We start from the raw sequence: 14113 nt of genomic DNA, 5'->3' as shown, positions 1-14113 counted from the left end.
TACATATTTATTTGTATCATGATTATTGTATTATCTAATATTTTTTCAAAATGTGCTCTATCAAACTATGTTTTCCCCAACCTATACTTGCAAAAATGATTTTTGGCCCAAATGCAACTCATACTTTGATCTTTTTAGTTTCAGTCCTTCACTTTAACCCTTCAACATCATTTTGGATCCTAATTCTGTCTCACATATTCACTACATGTCCCAATATCACATTATCCTGTTTGGACAAGTGTTTCCTCTGTATAGTCTTATTTTAGTCATTGGTAAGAATGTTGAACATGATAAGCCCAAAATTTCACCAGGAAACATCATCCTGGTTGAAGGTGTTCCACTGAGTGCCCAGTTCTTATCTAGTTTTCCCTATATCAAGACCATATTTCTAAATATTGTCCATAGGGATCATATAAGTTATTTTGAAGTACATTAACAAAATCCAGATATAATGACTTATAGGAGCCAAAGATCTTTAGGTTTTTATTCACTCTTTAAACGAATTTTTATTGCATGTGTATTTGGTGTCAGGCACTGTATTAATCCTGGTGATGGAGTCAATAAGACACTGCTCTCAAGGAGCTTACAATCTAGTGGGGATATCAGACAATTACAATTGATGATGCTATACAGTATTATAAACTTCATAACCATTTAGGGAACTATGGAGGCTCCAAGTGTGACTATCTAAATCAGTCAGGATTAGGAAAAGTTTCCCAAAGGAAATAGCAGGGTTTGAGTTGAGTTTGAGGTCATTATGGAACAGCCAGATTAAAACGTTAGATATAGGGGCATGGTGCTCTTCAGAGAGGTCTGGGCCAGACATACAGACTTAGGAGTCAATAATGAATAAATGGTATTTATAGGCATGCATTTGGACAAAATCACTGAGGCAAGAGTTAACTAAAGAAAGAAGGAAAGCATTGACATCTTAGGTAAAGGGAAGAACACTTTCAGAGGTGTGAAAGAGCAAGTGTGAATGAAACTCAATCCATGTGTGGGTTGTGTAGTGGTGGGGGCTGGGATGGAAAGATACTGCTGGAGGTGTCAGAGGTCAGTTCAGCAAGAGCTTTGTGTGCAGAGCCAAGAAATCAGAACCTTATTCAGAAAGCTATGGAGTCCTTTAATGGGTTCTAAGCATTGGAACGACTTGACTAGATTGAAGATTTAGAAAACACACTCTAGGGTCAGTGTGGAATAGGAATTGATGGAGGAAGATGAGAAGCAGGGAGACTAATAAACAGTTCACCAAAAAGGGTGGGGAGGAGAAATTAAAGCAGTGTCTACAGAGGAATGAATAATGAAGCTCATATTCCAGAGGTGGTAAAGACTCTGAAATGAGACGTCTTGGAGACTGCTAAATTTGGGGAGCTAAGGTTGAAAGAGAAGGTTTAAGGTGATCCCCAGATTTTAGTTCGGATGGCAAAGGAGGTAGTGGTATCATTTGCTGAAAAAGAGAACGCTTTATTAGGAGTGGTGGGAGAGGATTTCTGAACTCAGGTTTTATCATTCTAAGTTGGGTTTGAGGTCAAAATGGGATAGCCAGGTAGAAATGCTGGATGTGTGAGTAGAGCGTTCTTCAGAGAGTTCTGGGATAGACACAGACACTTAGGAGTTAATGTGAACAGATGGTAGTTACAGCCATAGATTTGGACAAAATCACTCAGACAGAATGTATAGAAAATCAGAGGAAGGACCAATAGATTAAGGTTAATGTCAAATTCAAGCTGCAAAATAAAAAACTAACTGTGTCCAAGGACTTAATTTAAAATAGTATTTTCTCATTTAAAGTATATTTCTTTTATTTTAATATATATTAAATTTTTAAAAGGAAATTTATCAGGTAGCCTGTCAAAGTGGTACTAGTGTTTTCACTTACACACTCAAAAACAACAACAGCCTAAAGTTAGGATGTTACAGAATCTTAAAATAATGTGAGTTAAGAAAAATAGTAAAGAGCCAGGAAAAGTTTATGATATGATTCAAGCTCAACATCAAAATTATACCCTGGAATGTTAAGGACCCCAAGTCATTTATTTATTCTACATTTTAAAACATTTTTCCTCTTATTGACCATCTTTGGGGGGGGGAATGTTAAAACATTAAAACGAGAAGTTTTCACTCATGTTTGCTACACTTCTACAACACATTAACGGTATATGTCTACACAACCTCGTTGCTTCATCAACTCTACTCAAAAGAAAAAAGTTTAAATAAATCAAAATATCAGTGGGCAAGATATTAACCATACTGAGGAGTACTATGCTAGTCTGTATCTAACTTCTGAGTTTTGTAATCTCAAATATTCCTCTTAGTCAAGATGTTCAATATTTAATCAATTTACACAAGATGGACTAACTGGATCATCCTCTAAGAGACAAAGAATTTGCTTATTCTCTTGCAGTACATTATTATAGCTGAGATTCTTAATCTGCATGTTCAAAGAAATTTAATACAATGGATACAGTCATAGCCAGAGAAAACTCTAGTCTTCTGAACTTCATAATGCAGTGATAATAAAATCAAAATTCTTAACAAAATGCTCAAACAAAATAATAGACAAATCTAATTCTCCGGGGTACATCTACTTTTTAATAAGTAAGATTTATGGCAGCATCACCATGGCAACTGTTAATAAAGCTTTAATCTCATAATTATAAAAAGATAATAAAATAATAGAATTAAAATAACAGAATAATAAAATAAAAAGTAAAATAAAAAAATTTAAAACTGTAGTAGGAAATTTCAAAGGTAAAATTTCAATTAATTACTCAACATATTTAAAATACTGTGATATGGGCTTACCAGTTATATGTTGGGCCTTCCACTTGAAGATTTCCACATTCACCAAAAGAGAACCTTATTGTTTCATTCTTAATCTATTAGATTTAACTTTAAAAAACTGTCTTAAATAACCATAGATACCATAAGTATATACAGTCAATTTATATATAAGGCAATTTAATGGTGTAATTCTGAAAAGAGATAGAATGTCCTCTAAAAGGCTCTCCTAAGATACATGTAGTTATAGGGCTTGCTGGTGCCCTCTTCAGAACTCTTTGATTCGTGGCATTTGATGGGGGGCAAGGAAAGAGGACAAGAGCCCCAGCAGCTCCCGCATATAGAGAAACCTAACTGATAGAAGCTGGCTTGACTCCACACATAGAATCACCATGACTACAAAACATATACAATGGATTGTGCAAATATGTCAACATTCATCAAATAAAAGGTTAAGGTAAAGAACATCTGAACATGTGAATGTGTCCTTTCCCCTGCGAATGGCAAGGCCTGACAATGTCCAGTTCCCTAAAATGCTAATCTCCTGGTTGTGGCACAAAAACTCTAACAATGAAGAGTAGTGATAGTTGCAGATGGTGGTTATTCCTGAACCTCCCCCATCAGATACTTCATACCCAGCTGGGCAAATGGCCAAGGGGGGACACATGAATATAACTCAGGGCCCTCCTATCACATACCCAGAAATCTCGCCCTGACATCAGACTGTGTAGCACTGGATTAAGCAGGGTTATTAAAGCTGAAAACCAGGAGATATTTCTTAATAGGGAGATTTATTTCATGCTAGACTTTATGTAGATCATGATATTGTCTCCAGACTTTCAGTCTCACATATTCATGCAAATACCCACTCCAAAATACCAATTCTAACATGCTTTCTTTAAAACTATATTCCCCAAACGTACCTTAATATCTCTTACAGAACATCTATAAAACTATAATAATCTACCTTTAAATAATGATGATGCTGGAATAATGTTACCTATGATCAACATGGAATTTAAGAAATCTTAATTAAAAAATGACCTACAAAAGCAAATTAAATTTTATTCCAGATGACTTCATATGTTACATTATTACCTAAAAGTACATTATATTTTGTGAAAGTTATTTATATACTGTTCAGTTGTTCTAACTATTGGACATTATTTGCTGCTTTTCACCAGTAATATTAACATTTCCAATTAAAAAAAGCAGAGTCCAGACCACAAAACTTTGGTTTCATTTTTTTCTTTTTTGGAGGGCAGGGTGATTTGGATTTAGATTTTGTTTTCATAACTTCAAATTTAATGAAATTTTTGAGAACTATCCTAATTTCCTAATGTAAGTCCTTTATGATAAAAAATATTGAAACAGAAAATTGAGCTACCATGTGAATTTTCTTCTTTTGTGCATCAATGTAAACTAAATACATCTTTAAGTCATAGTTTAGCTGTTTTTTTAAATGAATATTCATTTTTAGGAGTATTTTTTAAAAATCAACTTTTTGAACTGGTATTTGCTCAAAACATGGAATCTCAGTATCCAATTAAAGTTGCACACTTAAGGTGACAAAGAAATAGTAACTTTTTTCCTACTTTTATAAAAAATGTATAAAAACTTATATAAGCCCAGGGCACAAATAAAACTTTATAAAACTTTACCTTTAGCACTGGGAATTGGCTATCATTTTCTAAATGTCTCTTCACCCTGTCATTGTCTATCTATGAAACAAATGGACACATATTCCATAGGAAAATTTTTGCTGATATGTTTCAATACACCACGTTACTTTCATAAAAAATGCAATGACATTTCTCCATATAAAAATATAAGACAGGAAGAACATACGATGGACATAGATACTGCTTCTTTTTCCCCTTCCCTTTCTTTGAAGACTTCTCTTTAGAACAGGCTTCTTCAACCCACAAGGAAATTAAAATAAAAAAAGCAATCGCCAATAAAAACTTCATCTTGAAAAGTTAAATTTCAGAAGATTGATCTGCAAGAAAGAACAAGAAAATGTTCACATTTATGAAGCAACAGATAACTCTATGACTCTTTAAACAGTATCACCATCACCACCCAAAGGACAAGTGCTTTTGTACATCAAATTCTCACTGCTCAAACCTATATGGCAATATTTCACTGTTTTGTGATGGTTTAGTAAAAGTTAGTTTAAATAGTGGTTCATAGAAAATAAGACCCCAACGATGTATAAAAGGTAAGCATGCAAAATTTCTGATTCCATAGTTACATAAAATTATAAATTGACATAGAATTGCACAGTATATCAATATATATTTATAAAGATACCTGGAAGAATGTTTATCATAGTGTCAAAACGCTTATCCTGTGCTAATATACTGGCATTAATGTTTTTGTTTTCTCTTTTAATTTCTATATTGTTTGAATTTTGCGTGCATATTTCTTCAAAAACCATAAACGTATTCTGAAGGAAAACACTATTCTAAATATTAGACAACTGACAGATATAAAAGAAAAATTTAGTATCAAAGAGTTTCACACTCTAAATTCATTGTTTTTATTTATACACGCTAAATTGGAAGTCATCTTTTATCCAAAAAAGGTGTATGTTGATGTACGTTAGCTTTTTGGCTTTTCTATTTACATGATGCTAACATTTATCATCAAAAAGACATCTGACTCCAGGAAGTCTAGGCAACATTATATGAAATAAAATAGTAAGTATGGTCAGACTCCTCCAAATAATCTTCTTAGCCGTATTTTAATAACATTCTCCATGCTCAAATGAGAATTATATTCTTACCAGTCTGATGAATTAAAAGAAAAACCACAAAAACTTTAAGCTCTACTAACACTGGAATATTTAAATCTCTTCTGCATCCTACATTTCCAAACCATAAATTGTTTCTCCTTCATTGTTTTCCGCAGAGTAACAGACCTGTCATATTCCTCATCATTAACTTAATTCGCATCTCACCCTTATAATTTTGCTTCTCCTATGTCATATTTTTCATCTCTCTTTCTCCCAGGAATTCTTATTTTCTCACATTTCTCCCTTACAGCCCCTAAGATAAGCCAGAAGAGCTTCTTCCTCCGTCCTCTATAGTGAAGACAACAGTGGGGGCTTATCAGGCCAACAGAAACAGAAGGCTCTCCTGTGTCAACTTACAGCACTGGATGCTCCCTTCCCCCATCCTACAGCGGCATCTGCTTCCAGACACCTTTGCCCACAGCATCAGGTACTTCTCCCACCTTCTCATTCTTCCCCAAGAAAACAGGAGGGCCGGCCTAACCGTGTGAAGGGTCGAGAGAGAAATTCAACCCTATGCTCTCTGTCTTCATCTCCAACCTTTCAAAAGGGACAGCGGCAAGACCCAAGGATCTTCACAAACAAAACAACGCAAGGAGACCTCCTCGCCAACCTTGCGTTCCCTCATCCCCCCCGGCTCTCTGCGTCCCTCCATCCCGAGCGTATCCGCGGATGCCACCGCATCGGTGACACGGCGGCCCGCGCAGGGCAGCGCTCGCCTCCTCCCCCGGCACGCCGCAGTGCTCCTCGCGCCTCCACCACCCCAGGTGTGACCCGGTCTTTCCGCAAAGGCTTTTATTCCGGTCCCCAGACCCCCCCCCCACCGTCGCCTACCCCTCTGTCCTCTCCTGCTCCTCCCTCCTAAGCGGAGCCCCCAACACTTACCCCGTGGCGCCCCCGCCCGCAGCCGCCGGGCGAGAAGGCAGCGGCTCGGGGCCCAGACGGCGGTGGCAGCTGGGGGTGCAGCGGGCGCAGAGCGGGGGCAGCTGCGTCCCCGCCGCCCGCGCCACCCCGAGCTCGGCTCACGCGCCTGCTCCGGCCGCGGAGCCTGCGCCGTGAGGCGCCGCTGCCCGGCGTCCGCAGCCCGGGTCGGGGCCGCTGCGGGGACCGGGACCGCTGCCGGGAGCCGGGGCCGGGGCACGGCGAGACCGGGGAGGCAAGCGGTGTTCCGACCCAGGGTGGAAAGACGTCACAACATCTTCCCCTCCAGGCATTGGCGGGGTTGCTGAGCATCAGAAATGTAGTCCCTCGTAGGGAACTAAAGACGGTAAAGACGGTGGAGGCGGGGACAAGGGTGTTTAGGACAGTGTTGATTCAGAAGTAAAAACCTTTAAAGGAGCTGGAATCCTTTAGGGTCAACTTTTGACCACTAGCAACAAAAACAAAACAACGAATAACCTTCTGGGACCAAAGCAGAAAATATACAGTTTCTGAGATTTCATCATTTGCCTAGACTCTGGCATGTAACTTAATCTCTGAGTCTCATTTTCCATTTCTAAAAGCCTAACGTTTCTAAGCAAATAAATTGGTCAAAATTACTAAAACCGTATAACCATGCAGGTAATGCCATTTTAACATTTGTTACCTAATTACATGTGTACAGAGCTTGACAGTTTCAAAACCCTTGCCTGCATTATTTCATTTGGCCCTCACAACATTCATTCCTGGGCAAGTTTTGTGGCTTCGTTCCCATTTTGCAGATGAAGAAAGTGAAGCTCAGCTGCATTAAGGGATTTACTTAGTATTACATATCTTGAATGGAATTTGCCAGAGACTCAAAGTCTTGACTTTTACACTTCTAAGTCAGATATGATCTCTTGGCTTTCTTGTAGCAAAGTGTTCATCTTCTCTGTTGTTTAACCAGTAGCCCTTCGTTCGGCTGTGTGGCTCTTGGATAATAGACGTAGCTTTCCTGTTACCGCCTGACTGTGTGCCTAGTTGATTTTTTATTAAGAAAACATTGTCTCAGGTGAGCGTCACTTAGCGTTGTATTGTAGACCTACAGATGTATCCACTAATAAATTTTTCTGCTCATGTCAAATGGGGGTAAGGGAGAATTCCCTACATATAACTATGTTCTCTGAGCTTCACCAGATACTCTGCTGCCTGAGATTAGCATTTGATCTTTACTTTATTTAAAGGTCTGTCCTCTTTGGAGCCCCCAAATTGGATCAGGATGACTTTGGATATTACAGGTATGTAAAGGAGAACTGTATTGATCGTGTGAGTTTTATAAGTTTTAGAGAATAAGTCATATATGGAAGTGAAGGGGAGCAGGATTTGCCACCCCAAAATATGTCTCTTTGGCGTACAGATTATTCTAAGCTGATTATTTTTTAAGAAACAGCAGACATTAGGATTCTGATTGGGATTGCACTGAATCCGTAGATTGTTCCAGGTAATATGGACATTTTAACTATGTTTATTCTTCTAATCTATGAGCATGGGATATCTTTCCATTTCTTTATATCTTCTTCAATTTCTTTCAATAATGTCTTATAGTTTTTAATGTATGAGTCTTTCACTTCCTTGGTTAAATTTGCTTCTAGGTATTTTATTCTTTTTGTTACAATTGTAAATGGGATTGTATTCTTGATTTCTCTTTCTGCTAGTTCATTGTTAATATATAGAAATGCAGCTAATTTTTGTATGTTGATTTTGTACCCTGCAACTTTACTGTATCTGTTGATTATTTGTAATAGTTTTTTTGTGGATTCTTTTAGGGTTTTCTATATATAGAATCATGTAATCCACAAATAGTGACAGTTTTACTTCTTCCTTTCCTATCTTCCCTTTTATTTCTTTTTCTTGCCTAATTGCTCTGGCTAAAACTTCCAGTATTGTGTTGAATAAGAGAAGCAAGAGTAGGCATCCTTGTCTTGTTCCTGTTCTCAGAGGAATAGTTTTAAGTTTTTCACCATTGAGTATGATGTTGGCTGTGGGTTTGTCATATATGGCCTTTATTATGTTGAGGTGCTTTCCTTTTATACCCAATTTATTGAGAGTTTTTTATCATAAATGGATGTTGGATCATGTCAAATGCTTTCCCATATAAAATTTATTTGGAAGAACAAAAGACCACAAGTAGCCAAAGCAATCCTGAGAAAAAAGAATAAAGGTGGAGGCATCATACTCCCTGATTTCAAAATATACTACAAAGCTATAGTAATCAAAACAGTATGGTACTGGCACAAAAACAGACACACAGATCAATGGAACAGAATTGAAAGCCGAGAAGTAAAATCACACATCTATGGACAGCTAATCTTTTAAAAAGGAGCCAAGAACATAGAAGGGAAAAAGGAAATCTCTTCAATAAATGATGTTGGGAGAACTGGACAGCCACATGCAAAAGAACGAAAGTAGACCATTATCTTACACCATACACAAAAATTAACTCAAAATGGATTAAAGACTTAAATGTAAGACCTGAAACCATAAAACTCCTAGAAGAAAATATAGGCACTACACTCTTTGACATCGGTCTTAGCAGTATCTTTTTGAATACCATGTCTACTCAGGCAAGGGAAACAAAAGGAAAAATAAACAAATGGGACTACATCACATTAAAAACGTTCTGCACAGCAAAGGAAATCATCAACGAAATGAAAAGACAACCAACCAACTGGGAGAAAACATTCCAAAATCATATATCTGACAAAGGGTTAATCTCCAAAATATGTAAAGAACTCATACAACTCAACAACAAAAAAGTGAACAACCCGATCAAAAAATGGGCAGAGGATATGAACAGACATTTTTCCAAAGAAGATATACAGATGGCCAATAGGCACATGAAAAGATGTTCAATCTTACTAATTATTAGGGAAATGCAAATCAAAACTATAATGAAATATCACCTCACACCCATCAGAATGGCTATAATTAACAAGACAAGAAATCACAAGTGTTGGAGAGGATGTGAAGAAAAGGGAACCCTCATACACTGCTGGTGGGAATGCAAACTGCTGCAGCCACTATGGAAAACAGTATGGAGATTTCTGAAAAAATTAAAAATAGAACTACCATATGACCCAGCTATTCCACTATTGGGTATTTATCCAAAGAACATAAAATCAATAATTTAAAAAGATATATGCACTTCTATGTTCATTGCAGCATTATTCACAATAGCCAAGATGAGGAAGCAACCGAAGTGCCCATCAATGGATGAATGGATAAAGAAGATGTGGCGTATATGTATATAATGGAATACTACTCTGCGATAAAAACGACAAAATTGTGCCATTTGCAACAACGTGGATAGACCTTGGGAGTATTATACTAAGCGAAATAAGTCAGACAGAGAAAGACAAATACTATATGAAGTCGCTCATATGTGGAAGATAAACAAAGAAACACATGGATAAAGAGAACAGATTAGTGGTTACCAGAGGAGAAGGAGATGGGGGGAGAGTGAAAGGGGTAAAGGAGCACTTATGTATGGTGATGGATAAAAACTGGACTGTTGGTGGTGAACATGATGCAGTCTACACAGAAACTGAAATATAATAATGTACACCTGAAATTTACACAATCTTGTAAGCCAATATGACCTCAATAAAATAACTTAAAAATAAAATAAAGAAACAGCAGACACAGGAGAAGATCTGAAAACCAAGTAGAAGTTATTCTTTTGTGAAAGATATTTATAAGGGAAATCTGCATTTGTAATGATGTCTCCCTCTCTGTACCAGGAAGATGAGGATGACTAAATATCTAGAAACTCCTATCAATGGAGAAGGCACCTACTTAAATATGCATAACACCATTGTTCACTGTGCTGTTCCTGGTAACATCCCATAACTCGCCTTCCATCCCCCTCAACCTGTTCTTTTGCTTTCAACTGGAGATGGTATTTAGGGTGATGGTTTGGGCCCTTTCAGGGAGTTGCCCAGTTTTCCTGGGTATCTCTCAGGTATACGAGAGGTATACATGTTATTAAACTTCTGTTTCTTTTTCTCCTGTTAATCTACCTTTTTGTTCCGGGGGGGTCTCAGCCAAGAACCTAGAAGGTTAGAGGGAAAATTATTTTTCCTGCCCTACAGAGGGATAGGAGAATAAGTTTCATGCAACCAAGGGAGTTTAGAAGTTGAAGAAAACCTTAAATTTCGTTTTCCCATAATCGAAGAATTACTGAGTTTGGAATAATAGGAGGTTCACTTTCATGTAATGAAATAGACTTACCTTTCTTTGCAAAATCTTAGGGAAGCATTTAGAACTTCTATGCTAAAAATACCTAAAATTGACTTGGTCACCTTCCCTAGTATTGTCTCTATGCCACCTATGGATGTTGTGTTGGAGAATTAGGTTATTCAGAAGAAAAGCATATCGAACTGTTTGGATGGTTTTGGATTTTTGTTTTTGACTTTTTCCCGAAGGTTAGGAAATACAGTTGATGACCTAAAATGACCTCTTCCAGGCCTATGAAGTTGTGAAATTCAGAATTTTGAATATTTTCTCTGAAGATGATTGGCTCACCTGTATTTATATCACTGTTTCATATTATATTGTCAAAGGGGAAGCTGCCAAATAACGTCATGAAATAATCCATTTTCCCCAATCCTATCAAATGTTGGTCCACTTTCTCTATGTTTTCTCTGTCTCCATTCACTGCCTTCATAATTTCATCCAGTCACATGGCTTTAAATACCATGTTGATAACTCCCAAAGTTATTTCTCCAAACTTGACCTCTCTCCAAACCTCTAGAGTCATATAGCCAGCTATCTTCTCAACATGTCAACTTGCATATTGGTAAACATTTCATAACTCAGCATGTCCAAAATGGAGCTAACGTTCTCCCCCAAACCGGCTCCATACTGAGCCTTCTTCTCAGCTGATGGCAACCTCTTCCTTCTGATTGCTCAGGCAAAACTTCTTGAGGTTGTTCTTGATTCCTATCTTTTCCTCACTCTTCACATCCAACCTGTCAGGAAACCCTGTTTACTCTCAAGTTATATCCAGAATCCAGCTACTTCTCACTATTTTTACTGTGACCAACCCAGGCTGAGCCACCATCATCTCTAAGTTGGATTACTGCAACAGCTTCCTGGCTGCTTTCCCTGCCTCTACCATCACCTTCCCCCACCCCCTAATATTCTTGACACAGCAGCCAGATAGCTTCAAAACATGTCATACGGCAGATTATGTCACTCCTCAGCCCAGAACCCAGCAATGACTTTCACTTCATTCAGACTCTAAACCAAGGTGTTCATAATAGACTACAAGGCCCCAGTTGTTATGCAGCCCCTCCAAATAACCCTGCCTTCTTCTCCCACTCTACACCTTGACCCCTCTGCTCCAACCACACTGACCTTGCTGCTTCTCAAACATACCAGTGCCAGGCAGAGGCCCACCCTAGGTTATTGTTTCCAGCTGTTCCTTCTGCTTAAAACGCTCTTCCCCCAGATAGCCACTTGTCCACCTCCCTAATGTCTTCAAGTTATTTCTCAGATGTCACCCTCTCAAGGAGATTTATCAAATATTTTTTCTTTAATTAATGGGATCCTGTTGTACGCTTCTTTCTGCTTTTTTCTTCCTTTGTTTACATCTACCTGAAAACATTTGGTGAGGTCTATCTCTACATACTTAATAGCAATGCTGTGTTTTATGCACCTAGCTTCAAGTGGCCTATATTAATTTTATTTTACTTGATCGTGAAACTTAAATGCTGCTCTAAATATCTGGTGTTAGATTAAGAAACCAAACATTAAAAGAGGAGAGATTATTCTCACCAAATCATTTGTTCATATGGCATAAGAACTTACCACTCTTGCCGCTGCCTAAATCGTCTTAAAACATTAGTCTTGAACATATACATTTATTTTTTCCTATTTTCTCTTTATATGAATTCTATTTATCCTTTAATGATAGCCTGAATTGTAATAGTCACTCATGAAATTTTTCATCAAAACTTCAGTCCATTTGCCATTATATAATTTATAAATGAAGAGCCAGAGACATCATATAACTTTTCCAAAGTTTGCTAATAAATGATTCAGAAAGCTATGTACCTAAGTATGTCTGATTCTGGAAACTGAGCCCTTAAAATATTTTTTGTGTGACTGTAAATTGTATATTCAACAATATCTCATGGCACCCAAAATAACATTGGCATACAACCAGAACGCCGCAGCAATTATGGTGTAATTTTGAGAAGATAAAAGAAGAAATATGAGTAAGATCTTCCTATTTATGAATCTGAGCATTGTACTCTGTTTCATCTCATTGAGGAACAGAACAATCAAAGGCCCACCGTGACATCTACCAACCCACCATCACTCCTAACTCCACGGAGAGGAACTATTTGCGTTTGGAGGCATATGAACTTAAAATAGATATCAAGATCGTAATGTTTTCTCAAAGTATTTACTGCAAAAGCATCTACATGATATGATACAGCTTTTTGGTATATTAGATATGTGTCCTAGTCCTTAGCAAAAACAGAAAAAATTTCTCACCTCTGTGCAAATAACATGATACTATTATTGTACTTCAAGAATGTTCCTTAGGAAAAAAAACAAGTAAACCTATTGATTATTTGGTTTTATCAAGGCTAGTCCAATAACAATTATATCAAAATCACTGATTTTAGCCCAAAGTCCTCGTGTCCAGGTAGATATTGCAATGCAACTGTCATCCACAGATCAAGTTGTATGAGTTGTTTATTCTTTTATTTTGTAGTTAGCATGTGATAGGTCAGCTCACTCAGGATTGCTCAAAGCCAAATATTCCTCTGAAGCCATAATAACAGTTATTGTGGCAGAAGCGGATGACTGGTAACTTAGGCCCACAAATCTTCCAGTCAAATGAAATCTCTTCCAAAAGCGTTTGCAGTTTTTACCAAGTCTGAACAAAGTTATAGTTGCCTCTTTTGACAAACTTTGAATCTGCCCATTGGCATTGCTGCAGATCTGGAAGGAGGTCATGCTATCCTCCAAAAGCCAGGATTTCAAGTCATAAATGATCATGACAACATGTTCTCTTCCTCTGGTATCCAAAGCAGATACGTCATGTCAATTTAAAAAGCACTCCAAAAGTCTGTCTTTTAGAAACTTACAAACAGTGTCAATGTTGATTTCTTTTTCCTATCTCTTTCTTTTAAGACCTAGGTAAACAACTAATATTGGAAAAGTATTATCTATGGATGATATTAAGAAATTATTCCTCTAGGTTTTCTAATATCAAGCTAGATCAACTGTAAGCTCCAAACATGCAGATTAGGGAAGCTAAATCTATGTCTTTGTGGGAAATGTTTCATATTTACCACATCTATAAACTCCATTTATAATTTATATATGTGGCATGAGAGATGATGAATAAGAATAGGCATTCTGTTTTAGCAAGGTTTTTTTAGAATACACAAGTGAATGGATAACAGTCCTACACACATTAAAAGTAAATTGTATGAAGAAAATCATGGTACCTATCAAATTATTATGGTTTTAAAATAAAACTTTAAAATCAGGCTCACCAAGCAAATTAAGCCCATTGTGTCATCATTAAGTCGCTACTTAAGTTTACTGTGGATTTTAAAG

At 37.3% G+C, this 14113-nt stretch overlaps 1 protein-coding gene across 6 annotated transcripts in view; it reads right to left on the bottom strand.

Annotated features, from left to right (window-relative positions):
- GLRB (glycine receptor beta) overlaps nt 1–6705 on the bottom strand; it is an 86099-nt gene extending 79394 nt beyond the window's left edge. Inside the window, exons 1-2 of one of the 6 annotated variants that reach the window (XM_014844092.3) lie at nt 6461–6705; nt 4630–4780 (exon numbers count right to left, since the gene is read on the bottom strand). In XM_014844092.3, coding sequence (XP_014699578.1) covers nt 4630–4751 — 122 coding nt within the window. In that variant the 5' untranslated portion in view covers nt 4752–4780; nt 6461–6705. Of the gene's footprint in view, nt 1–4629; nt 4781–5935; nt 6347–6460 lie in introns of those variants that run through there. The other 5 variants (XM_070504957.1, XM_070504955.1, XM_070504954.1 and 2 more) reach the window with 5 other exon arrangements.
- Between the last annotated feature and the right edge of the window lie 7408 nt (nt 6706–14113).

Source organism: Equus asinus, chromosome 3 (genome assembly GCF_041296235.1).
Source record: "Equus asinus isolate D_3611 breed Donkey chromosome 3, EquAss-T2T_v2, whole genome shotgun sequence".
NCBI classification, from domain to species: Eukaryota; Metazoa; Chordata; class Mammalia; order Perissodactyla; family Equidae; genus Equus; species Equus asinus.
The sequence above is the reverse complement of the archived record's forward strand: the minus strand, read 5'-3'. Positions and strand labels throughout refer to the sequence as shown.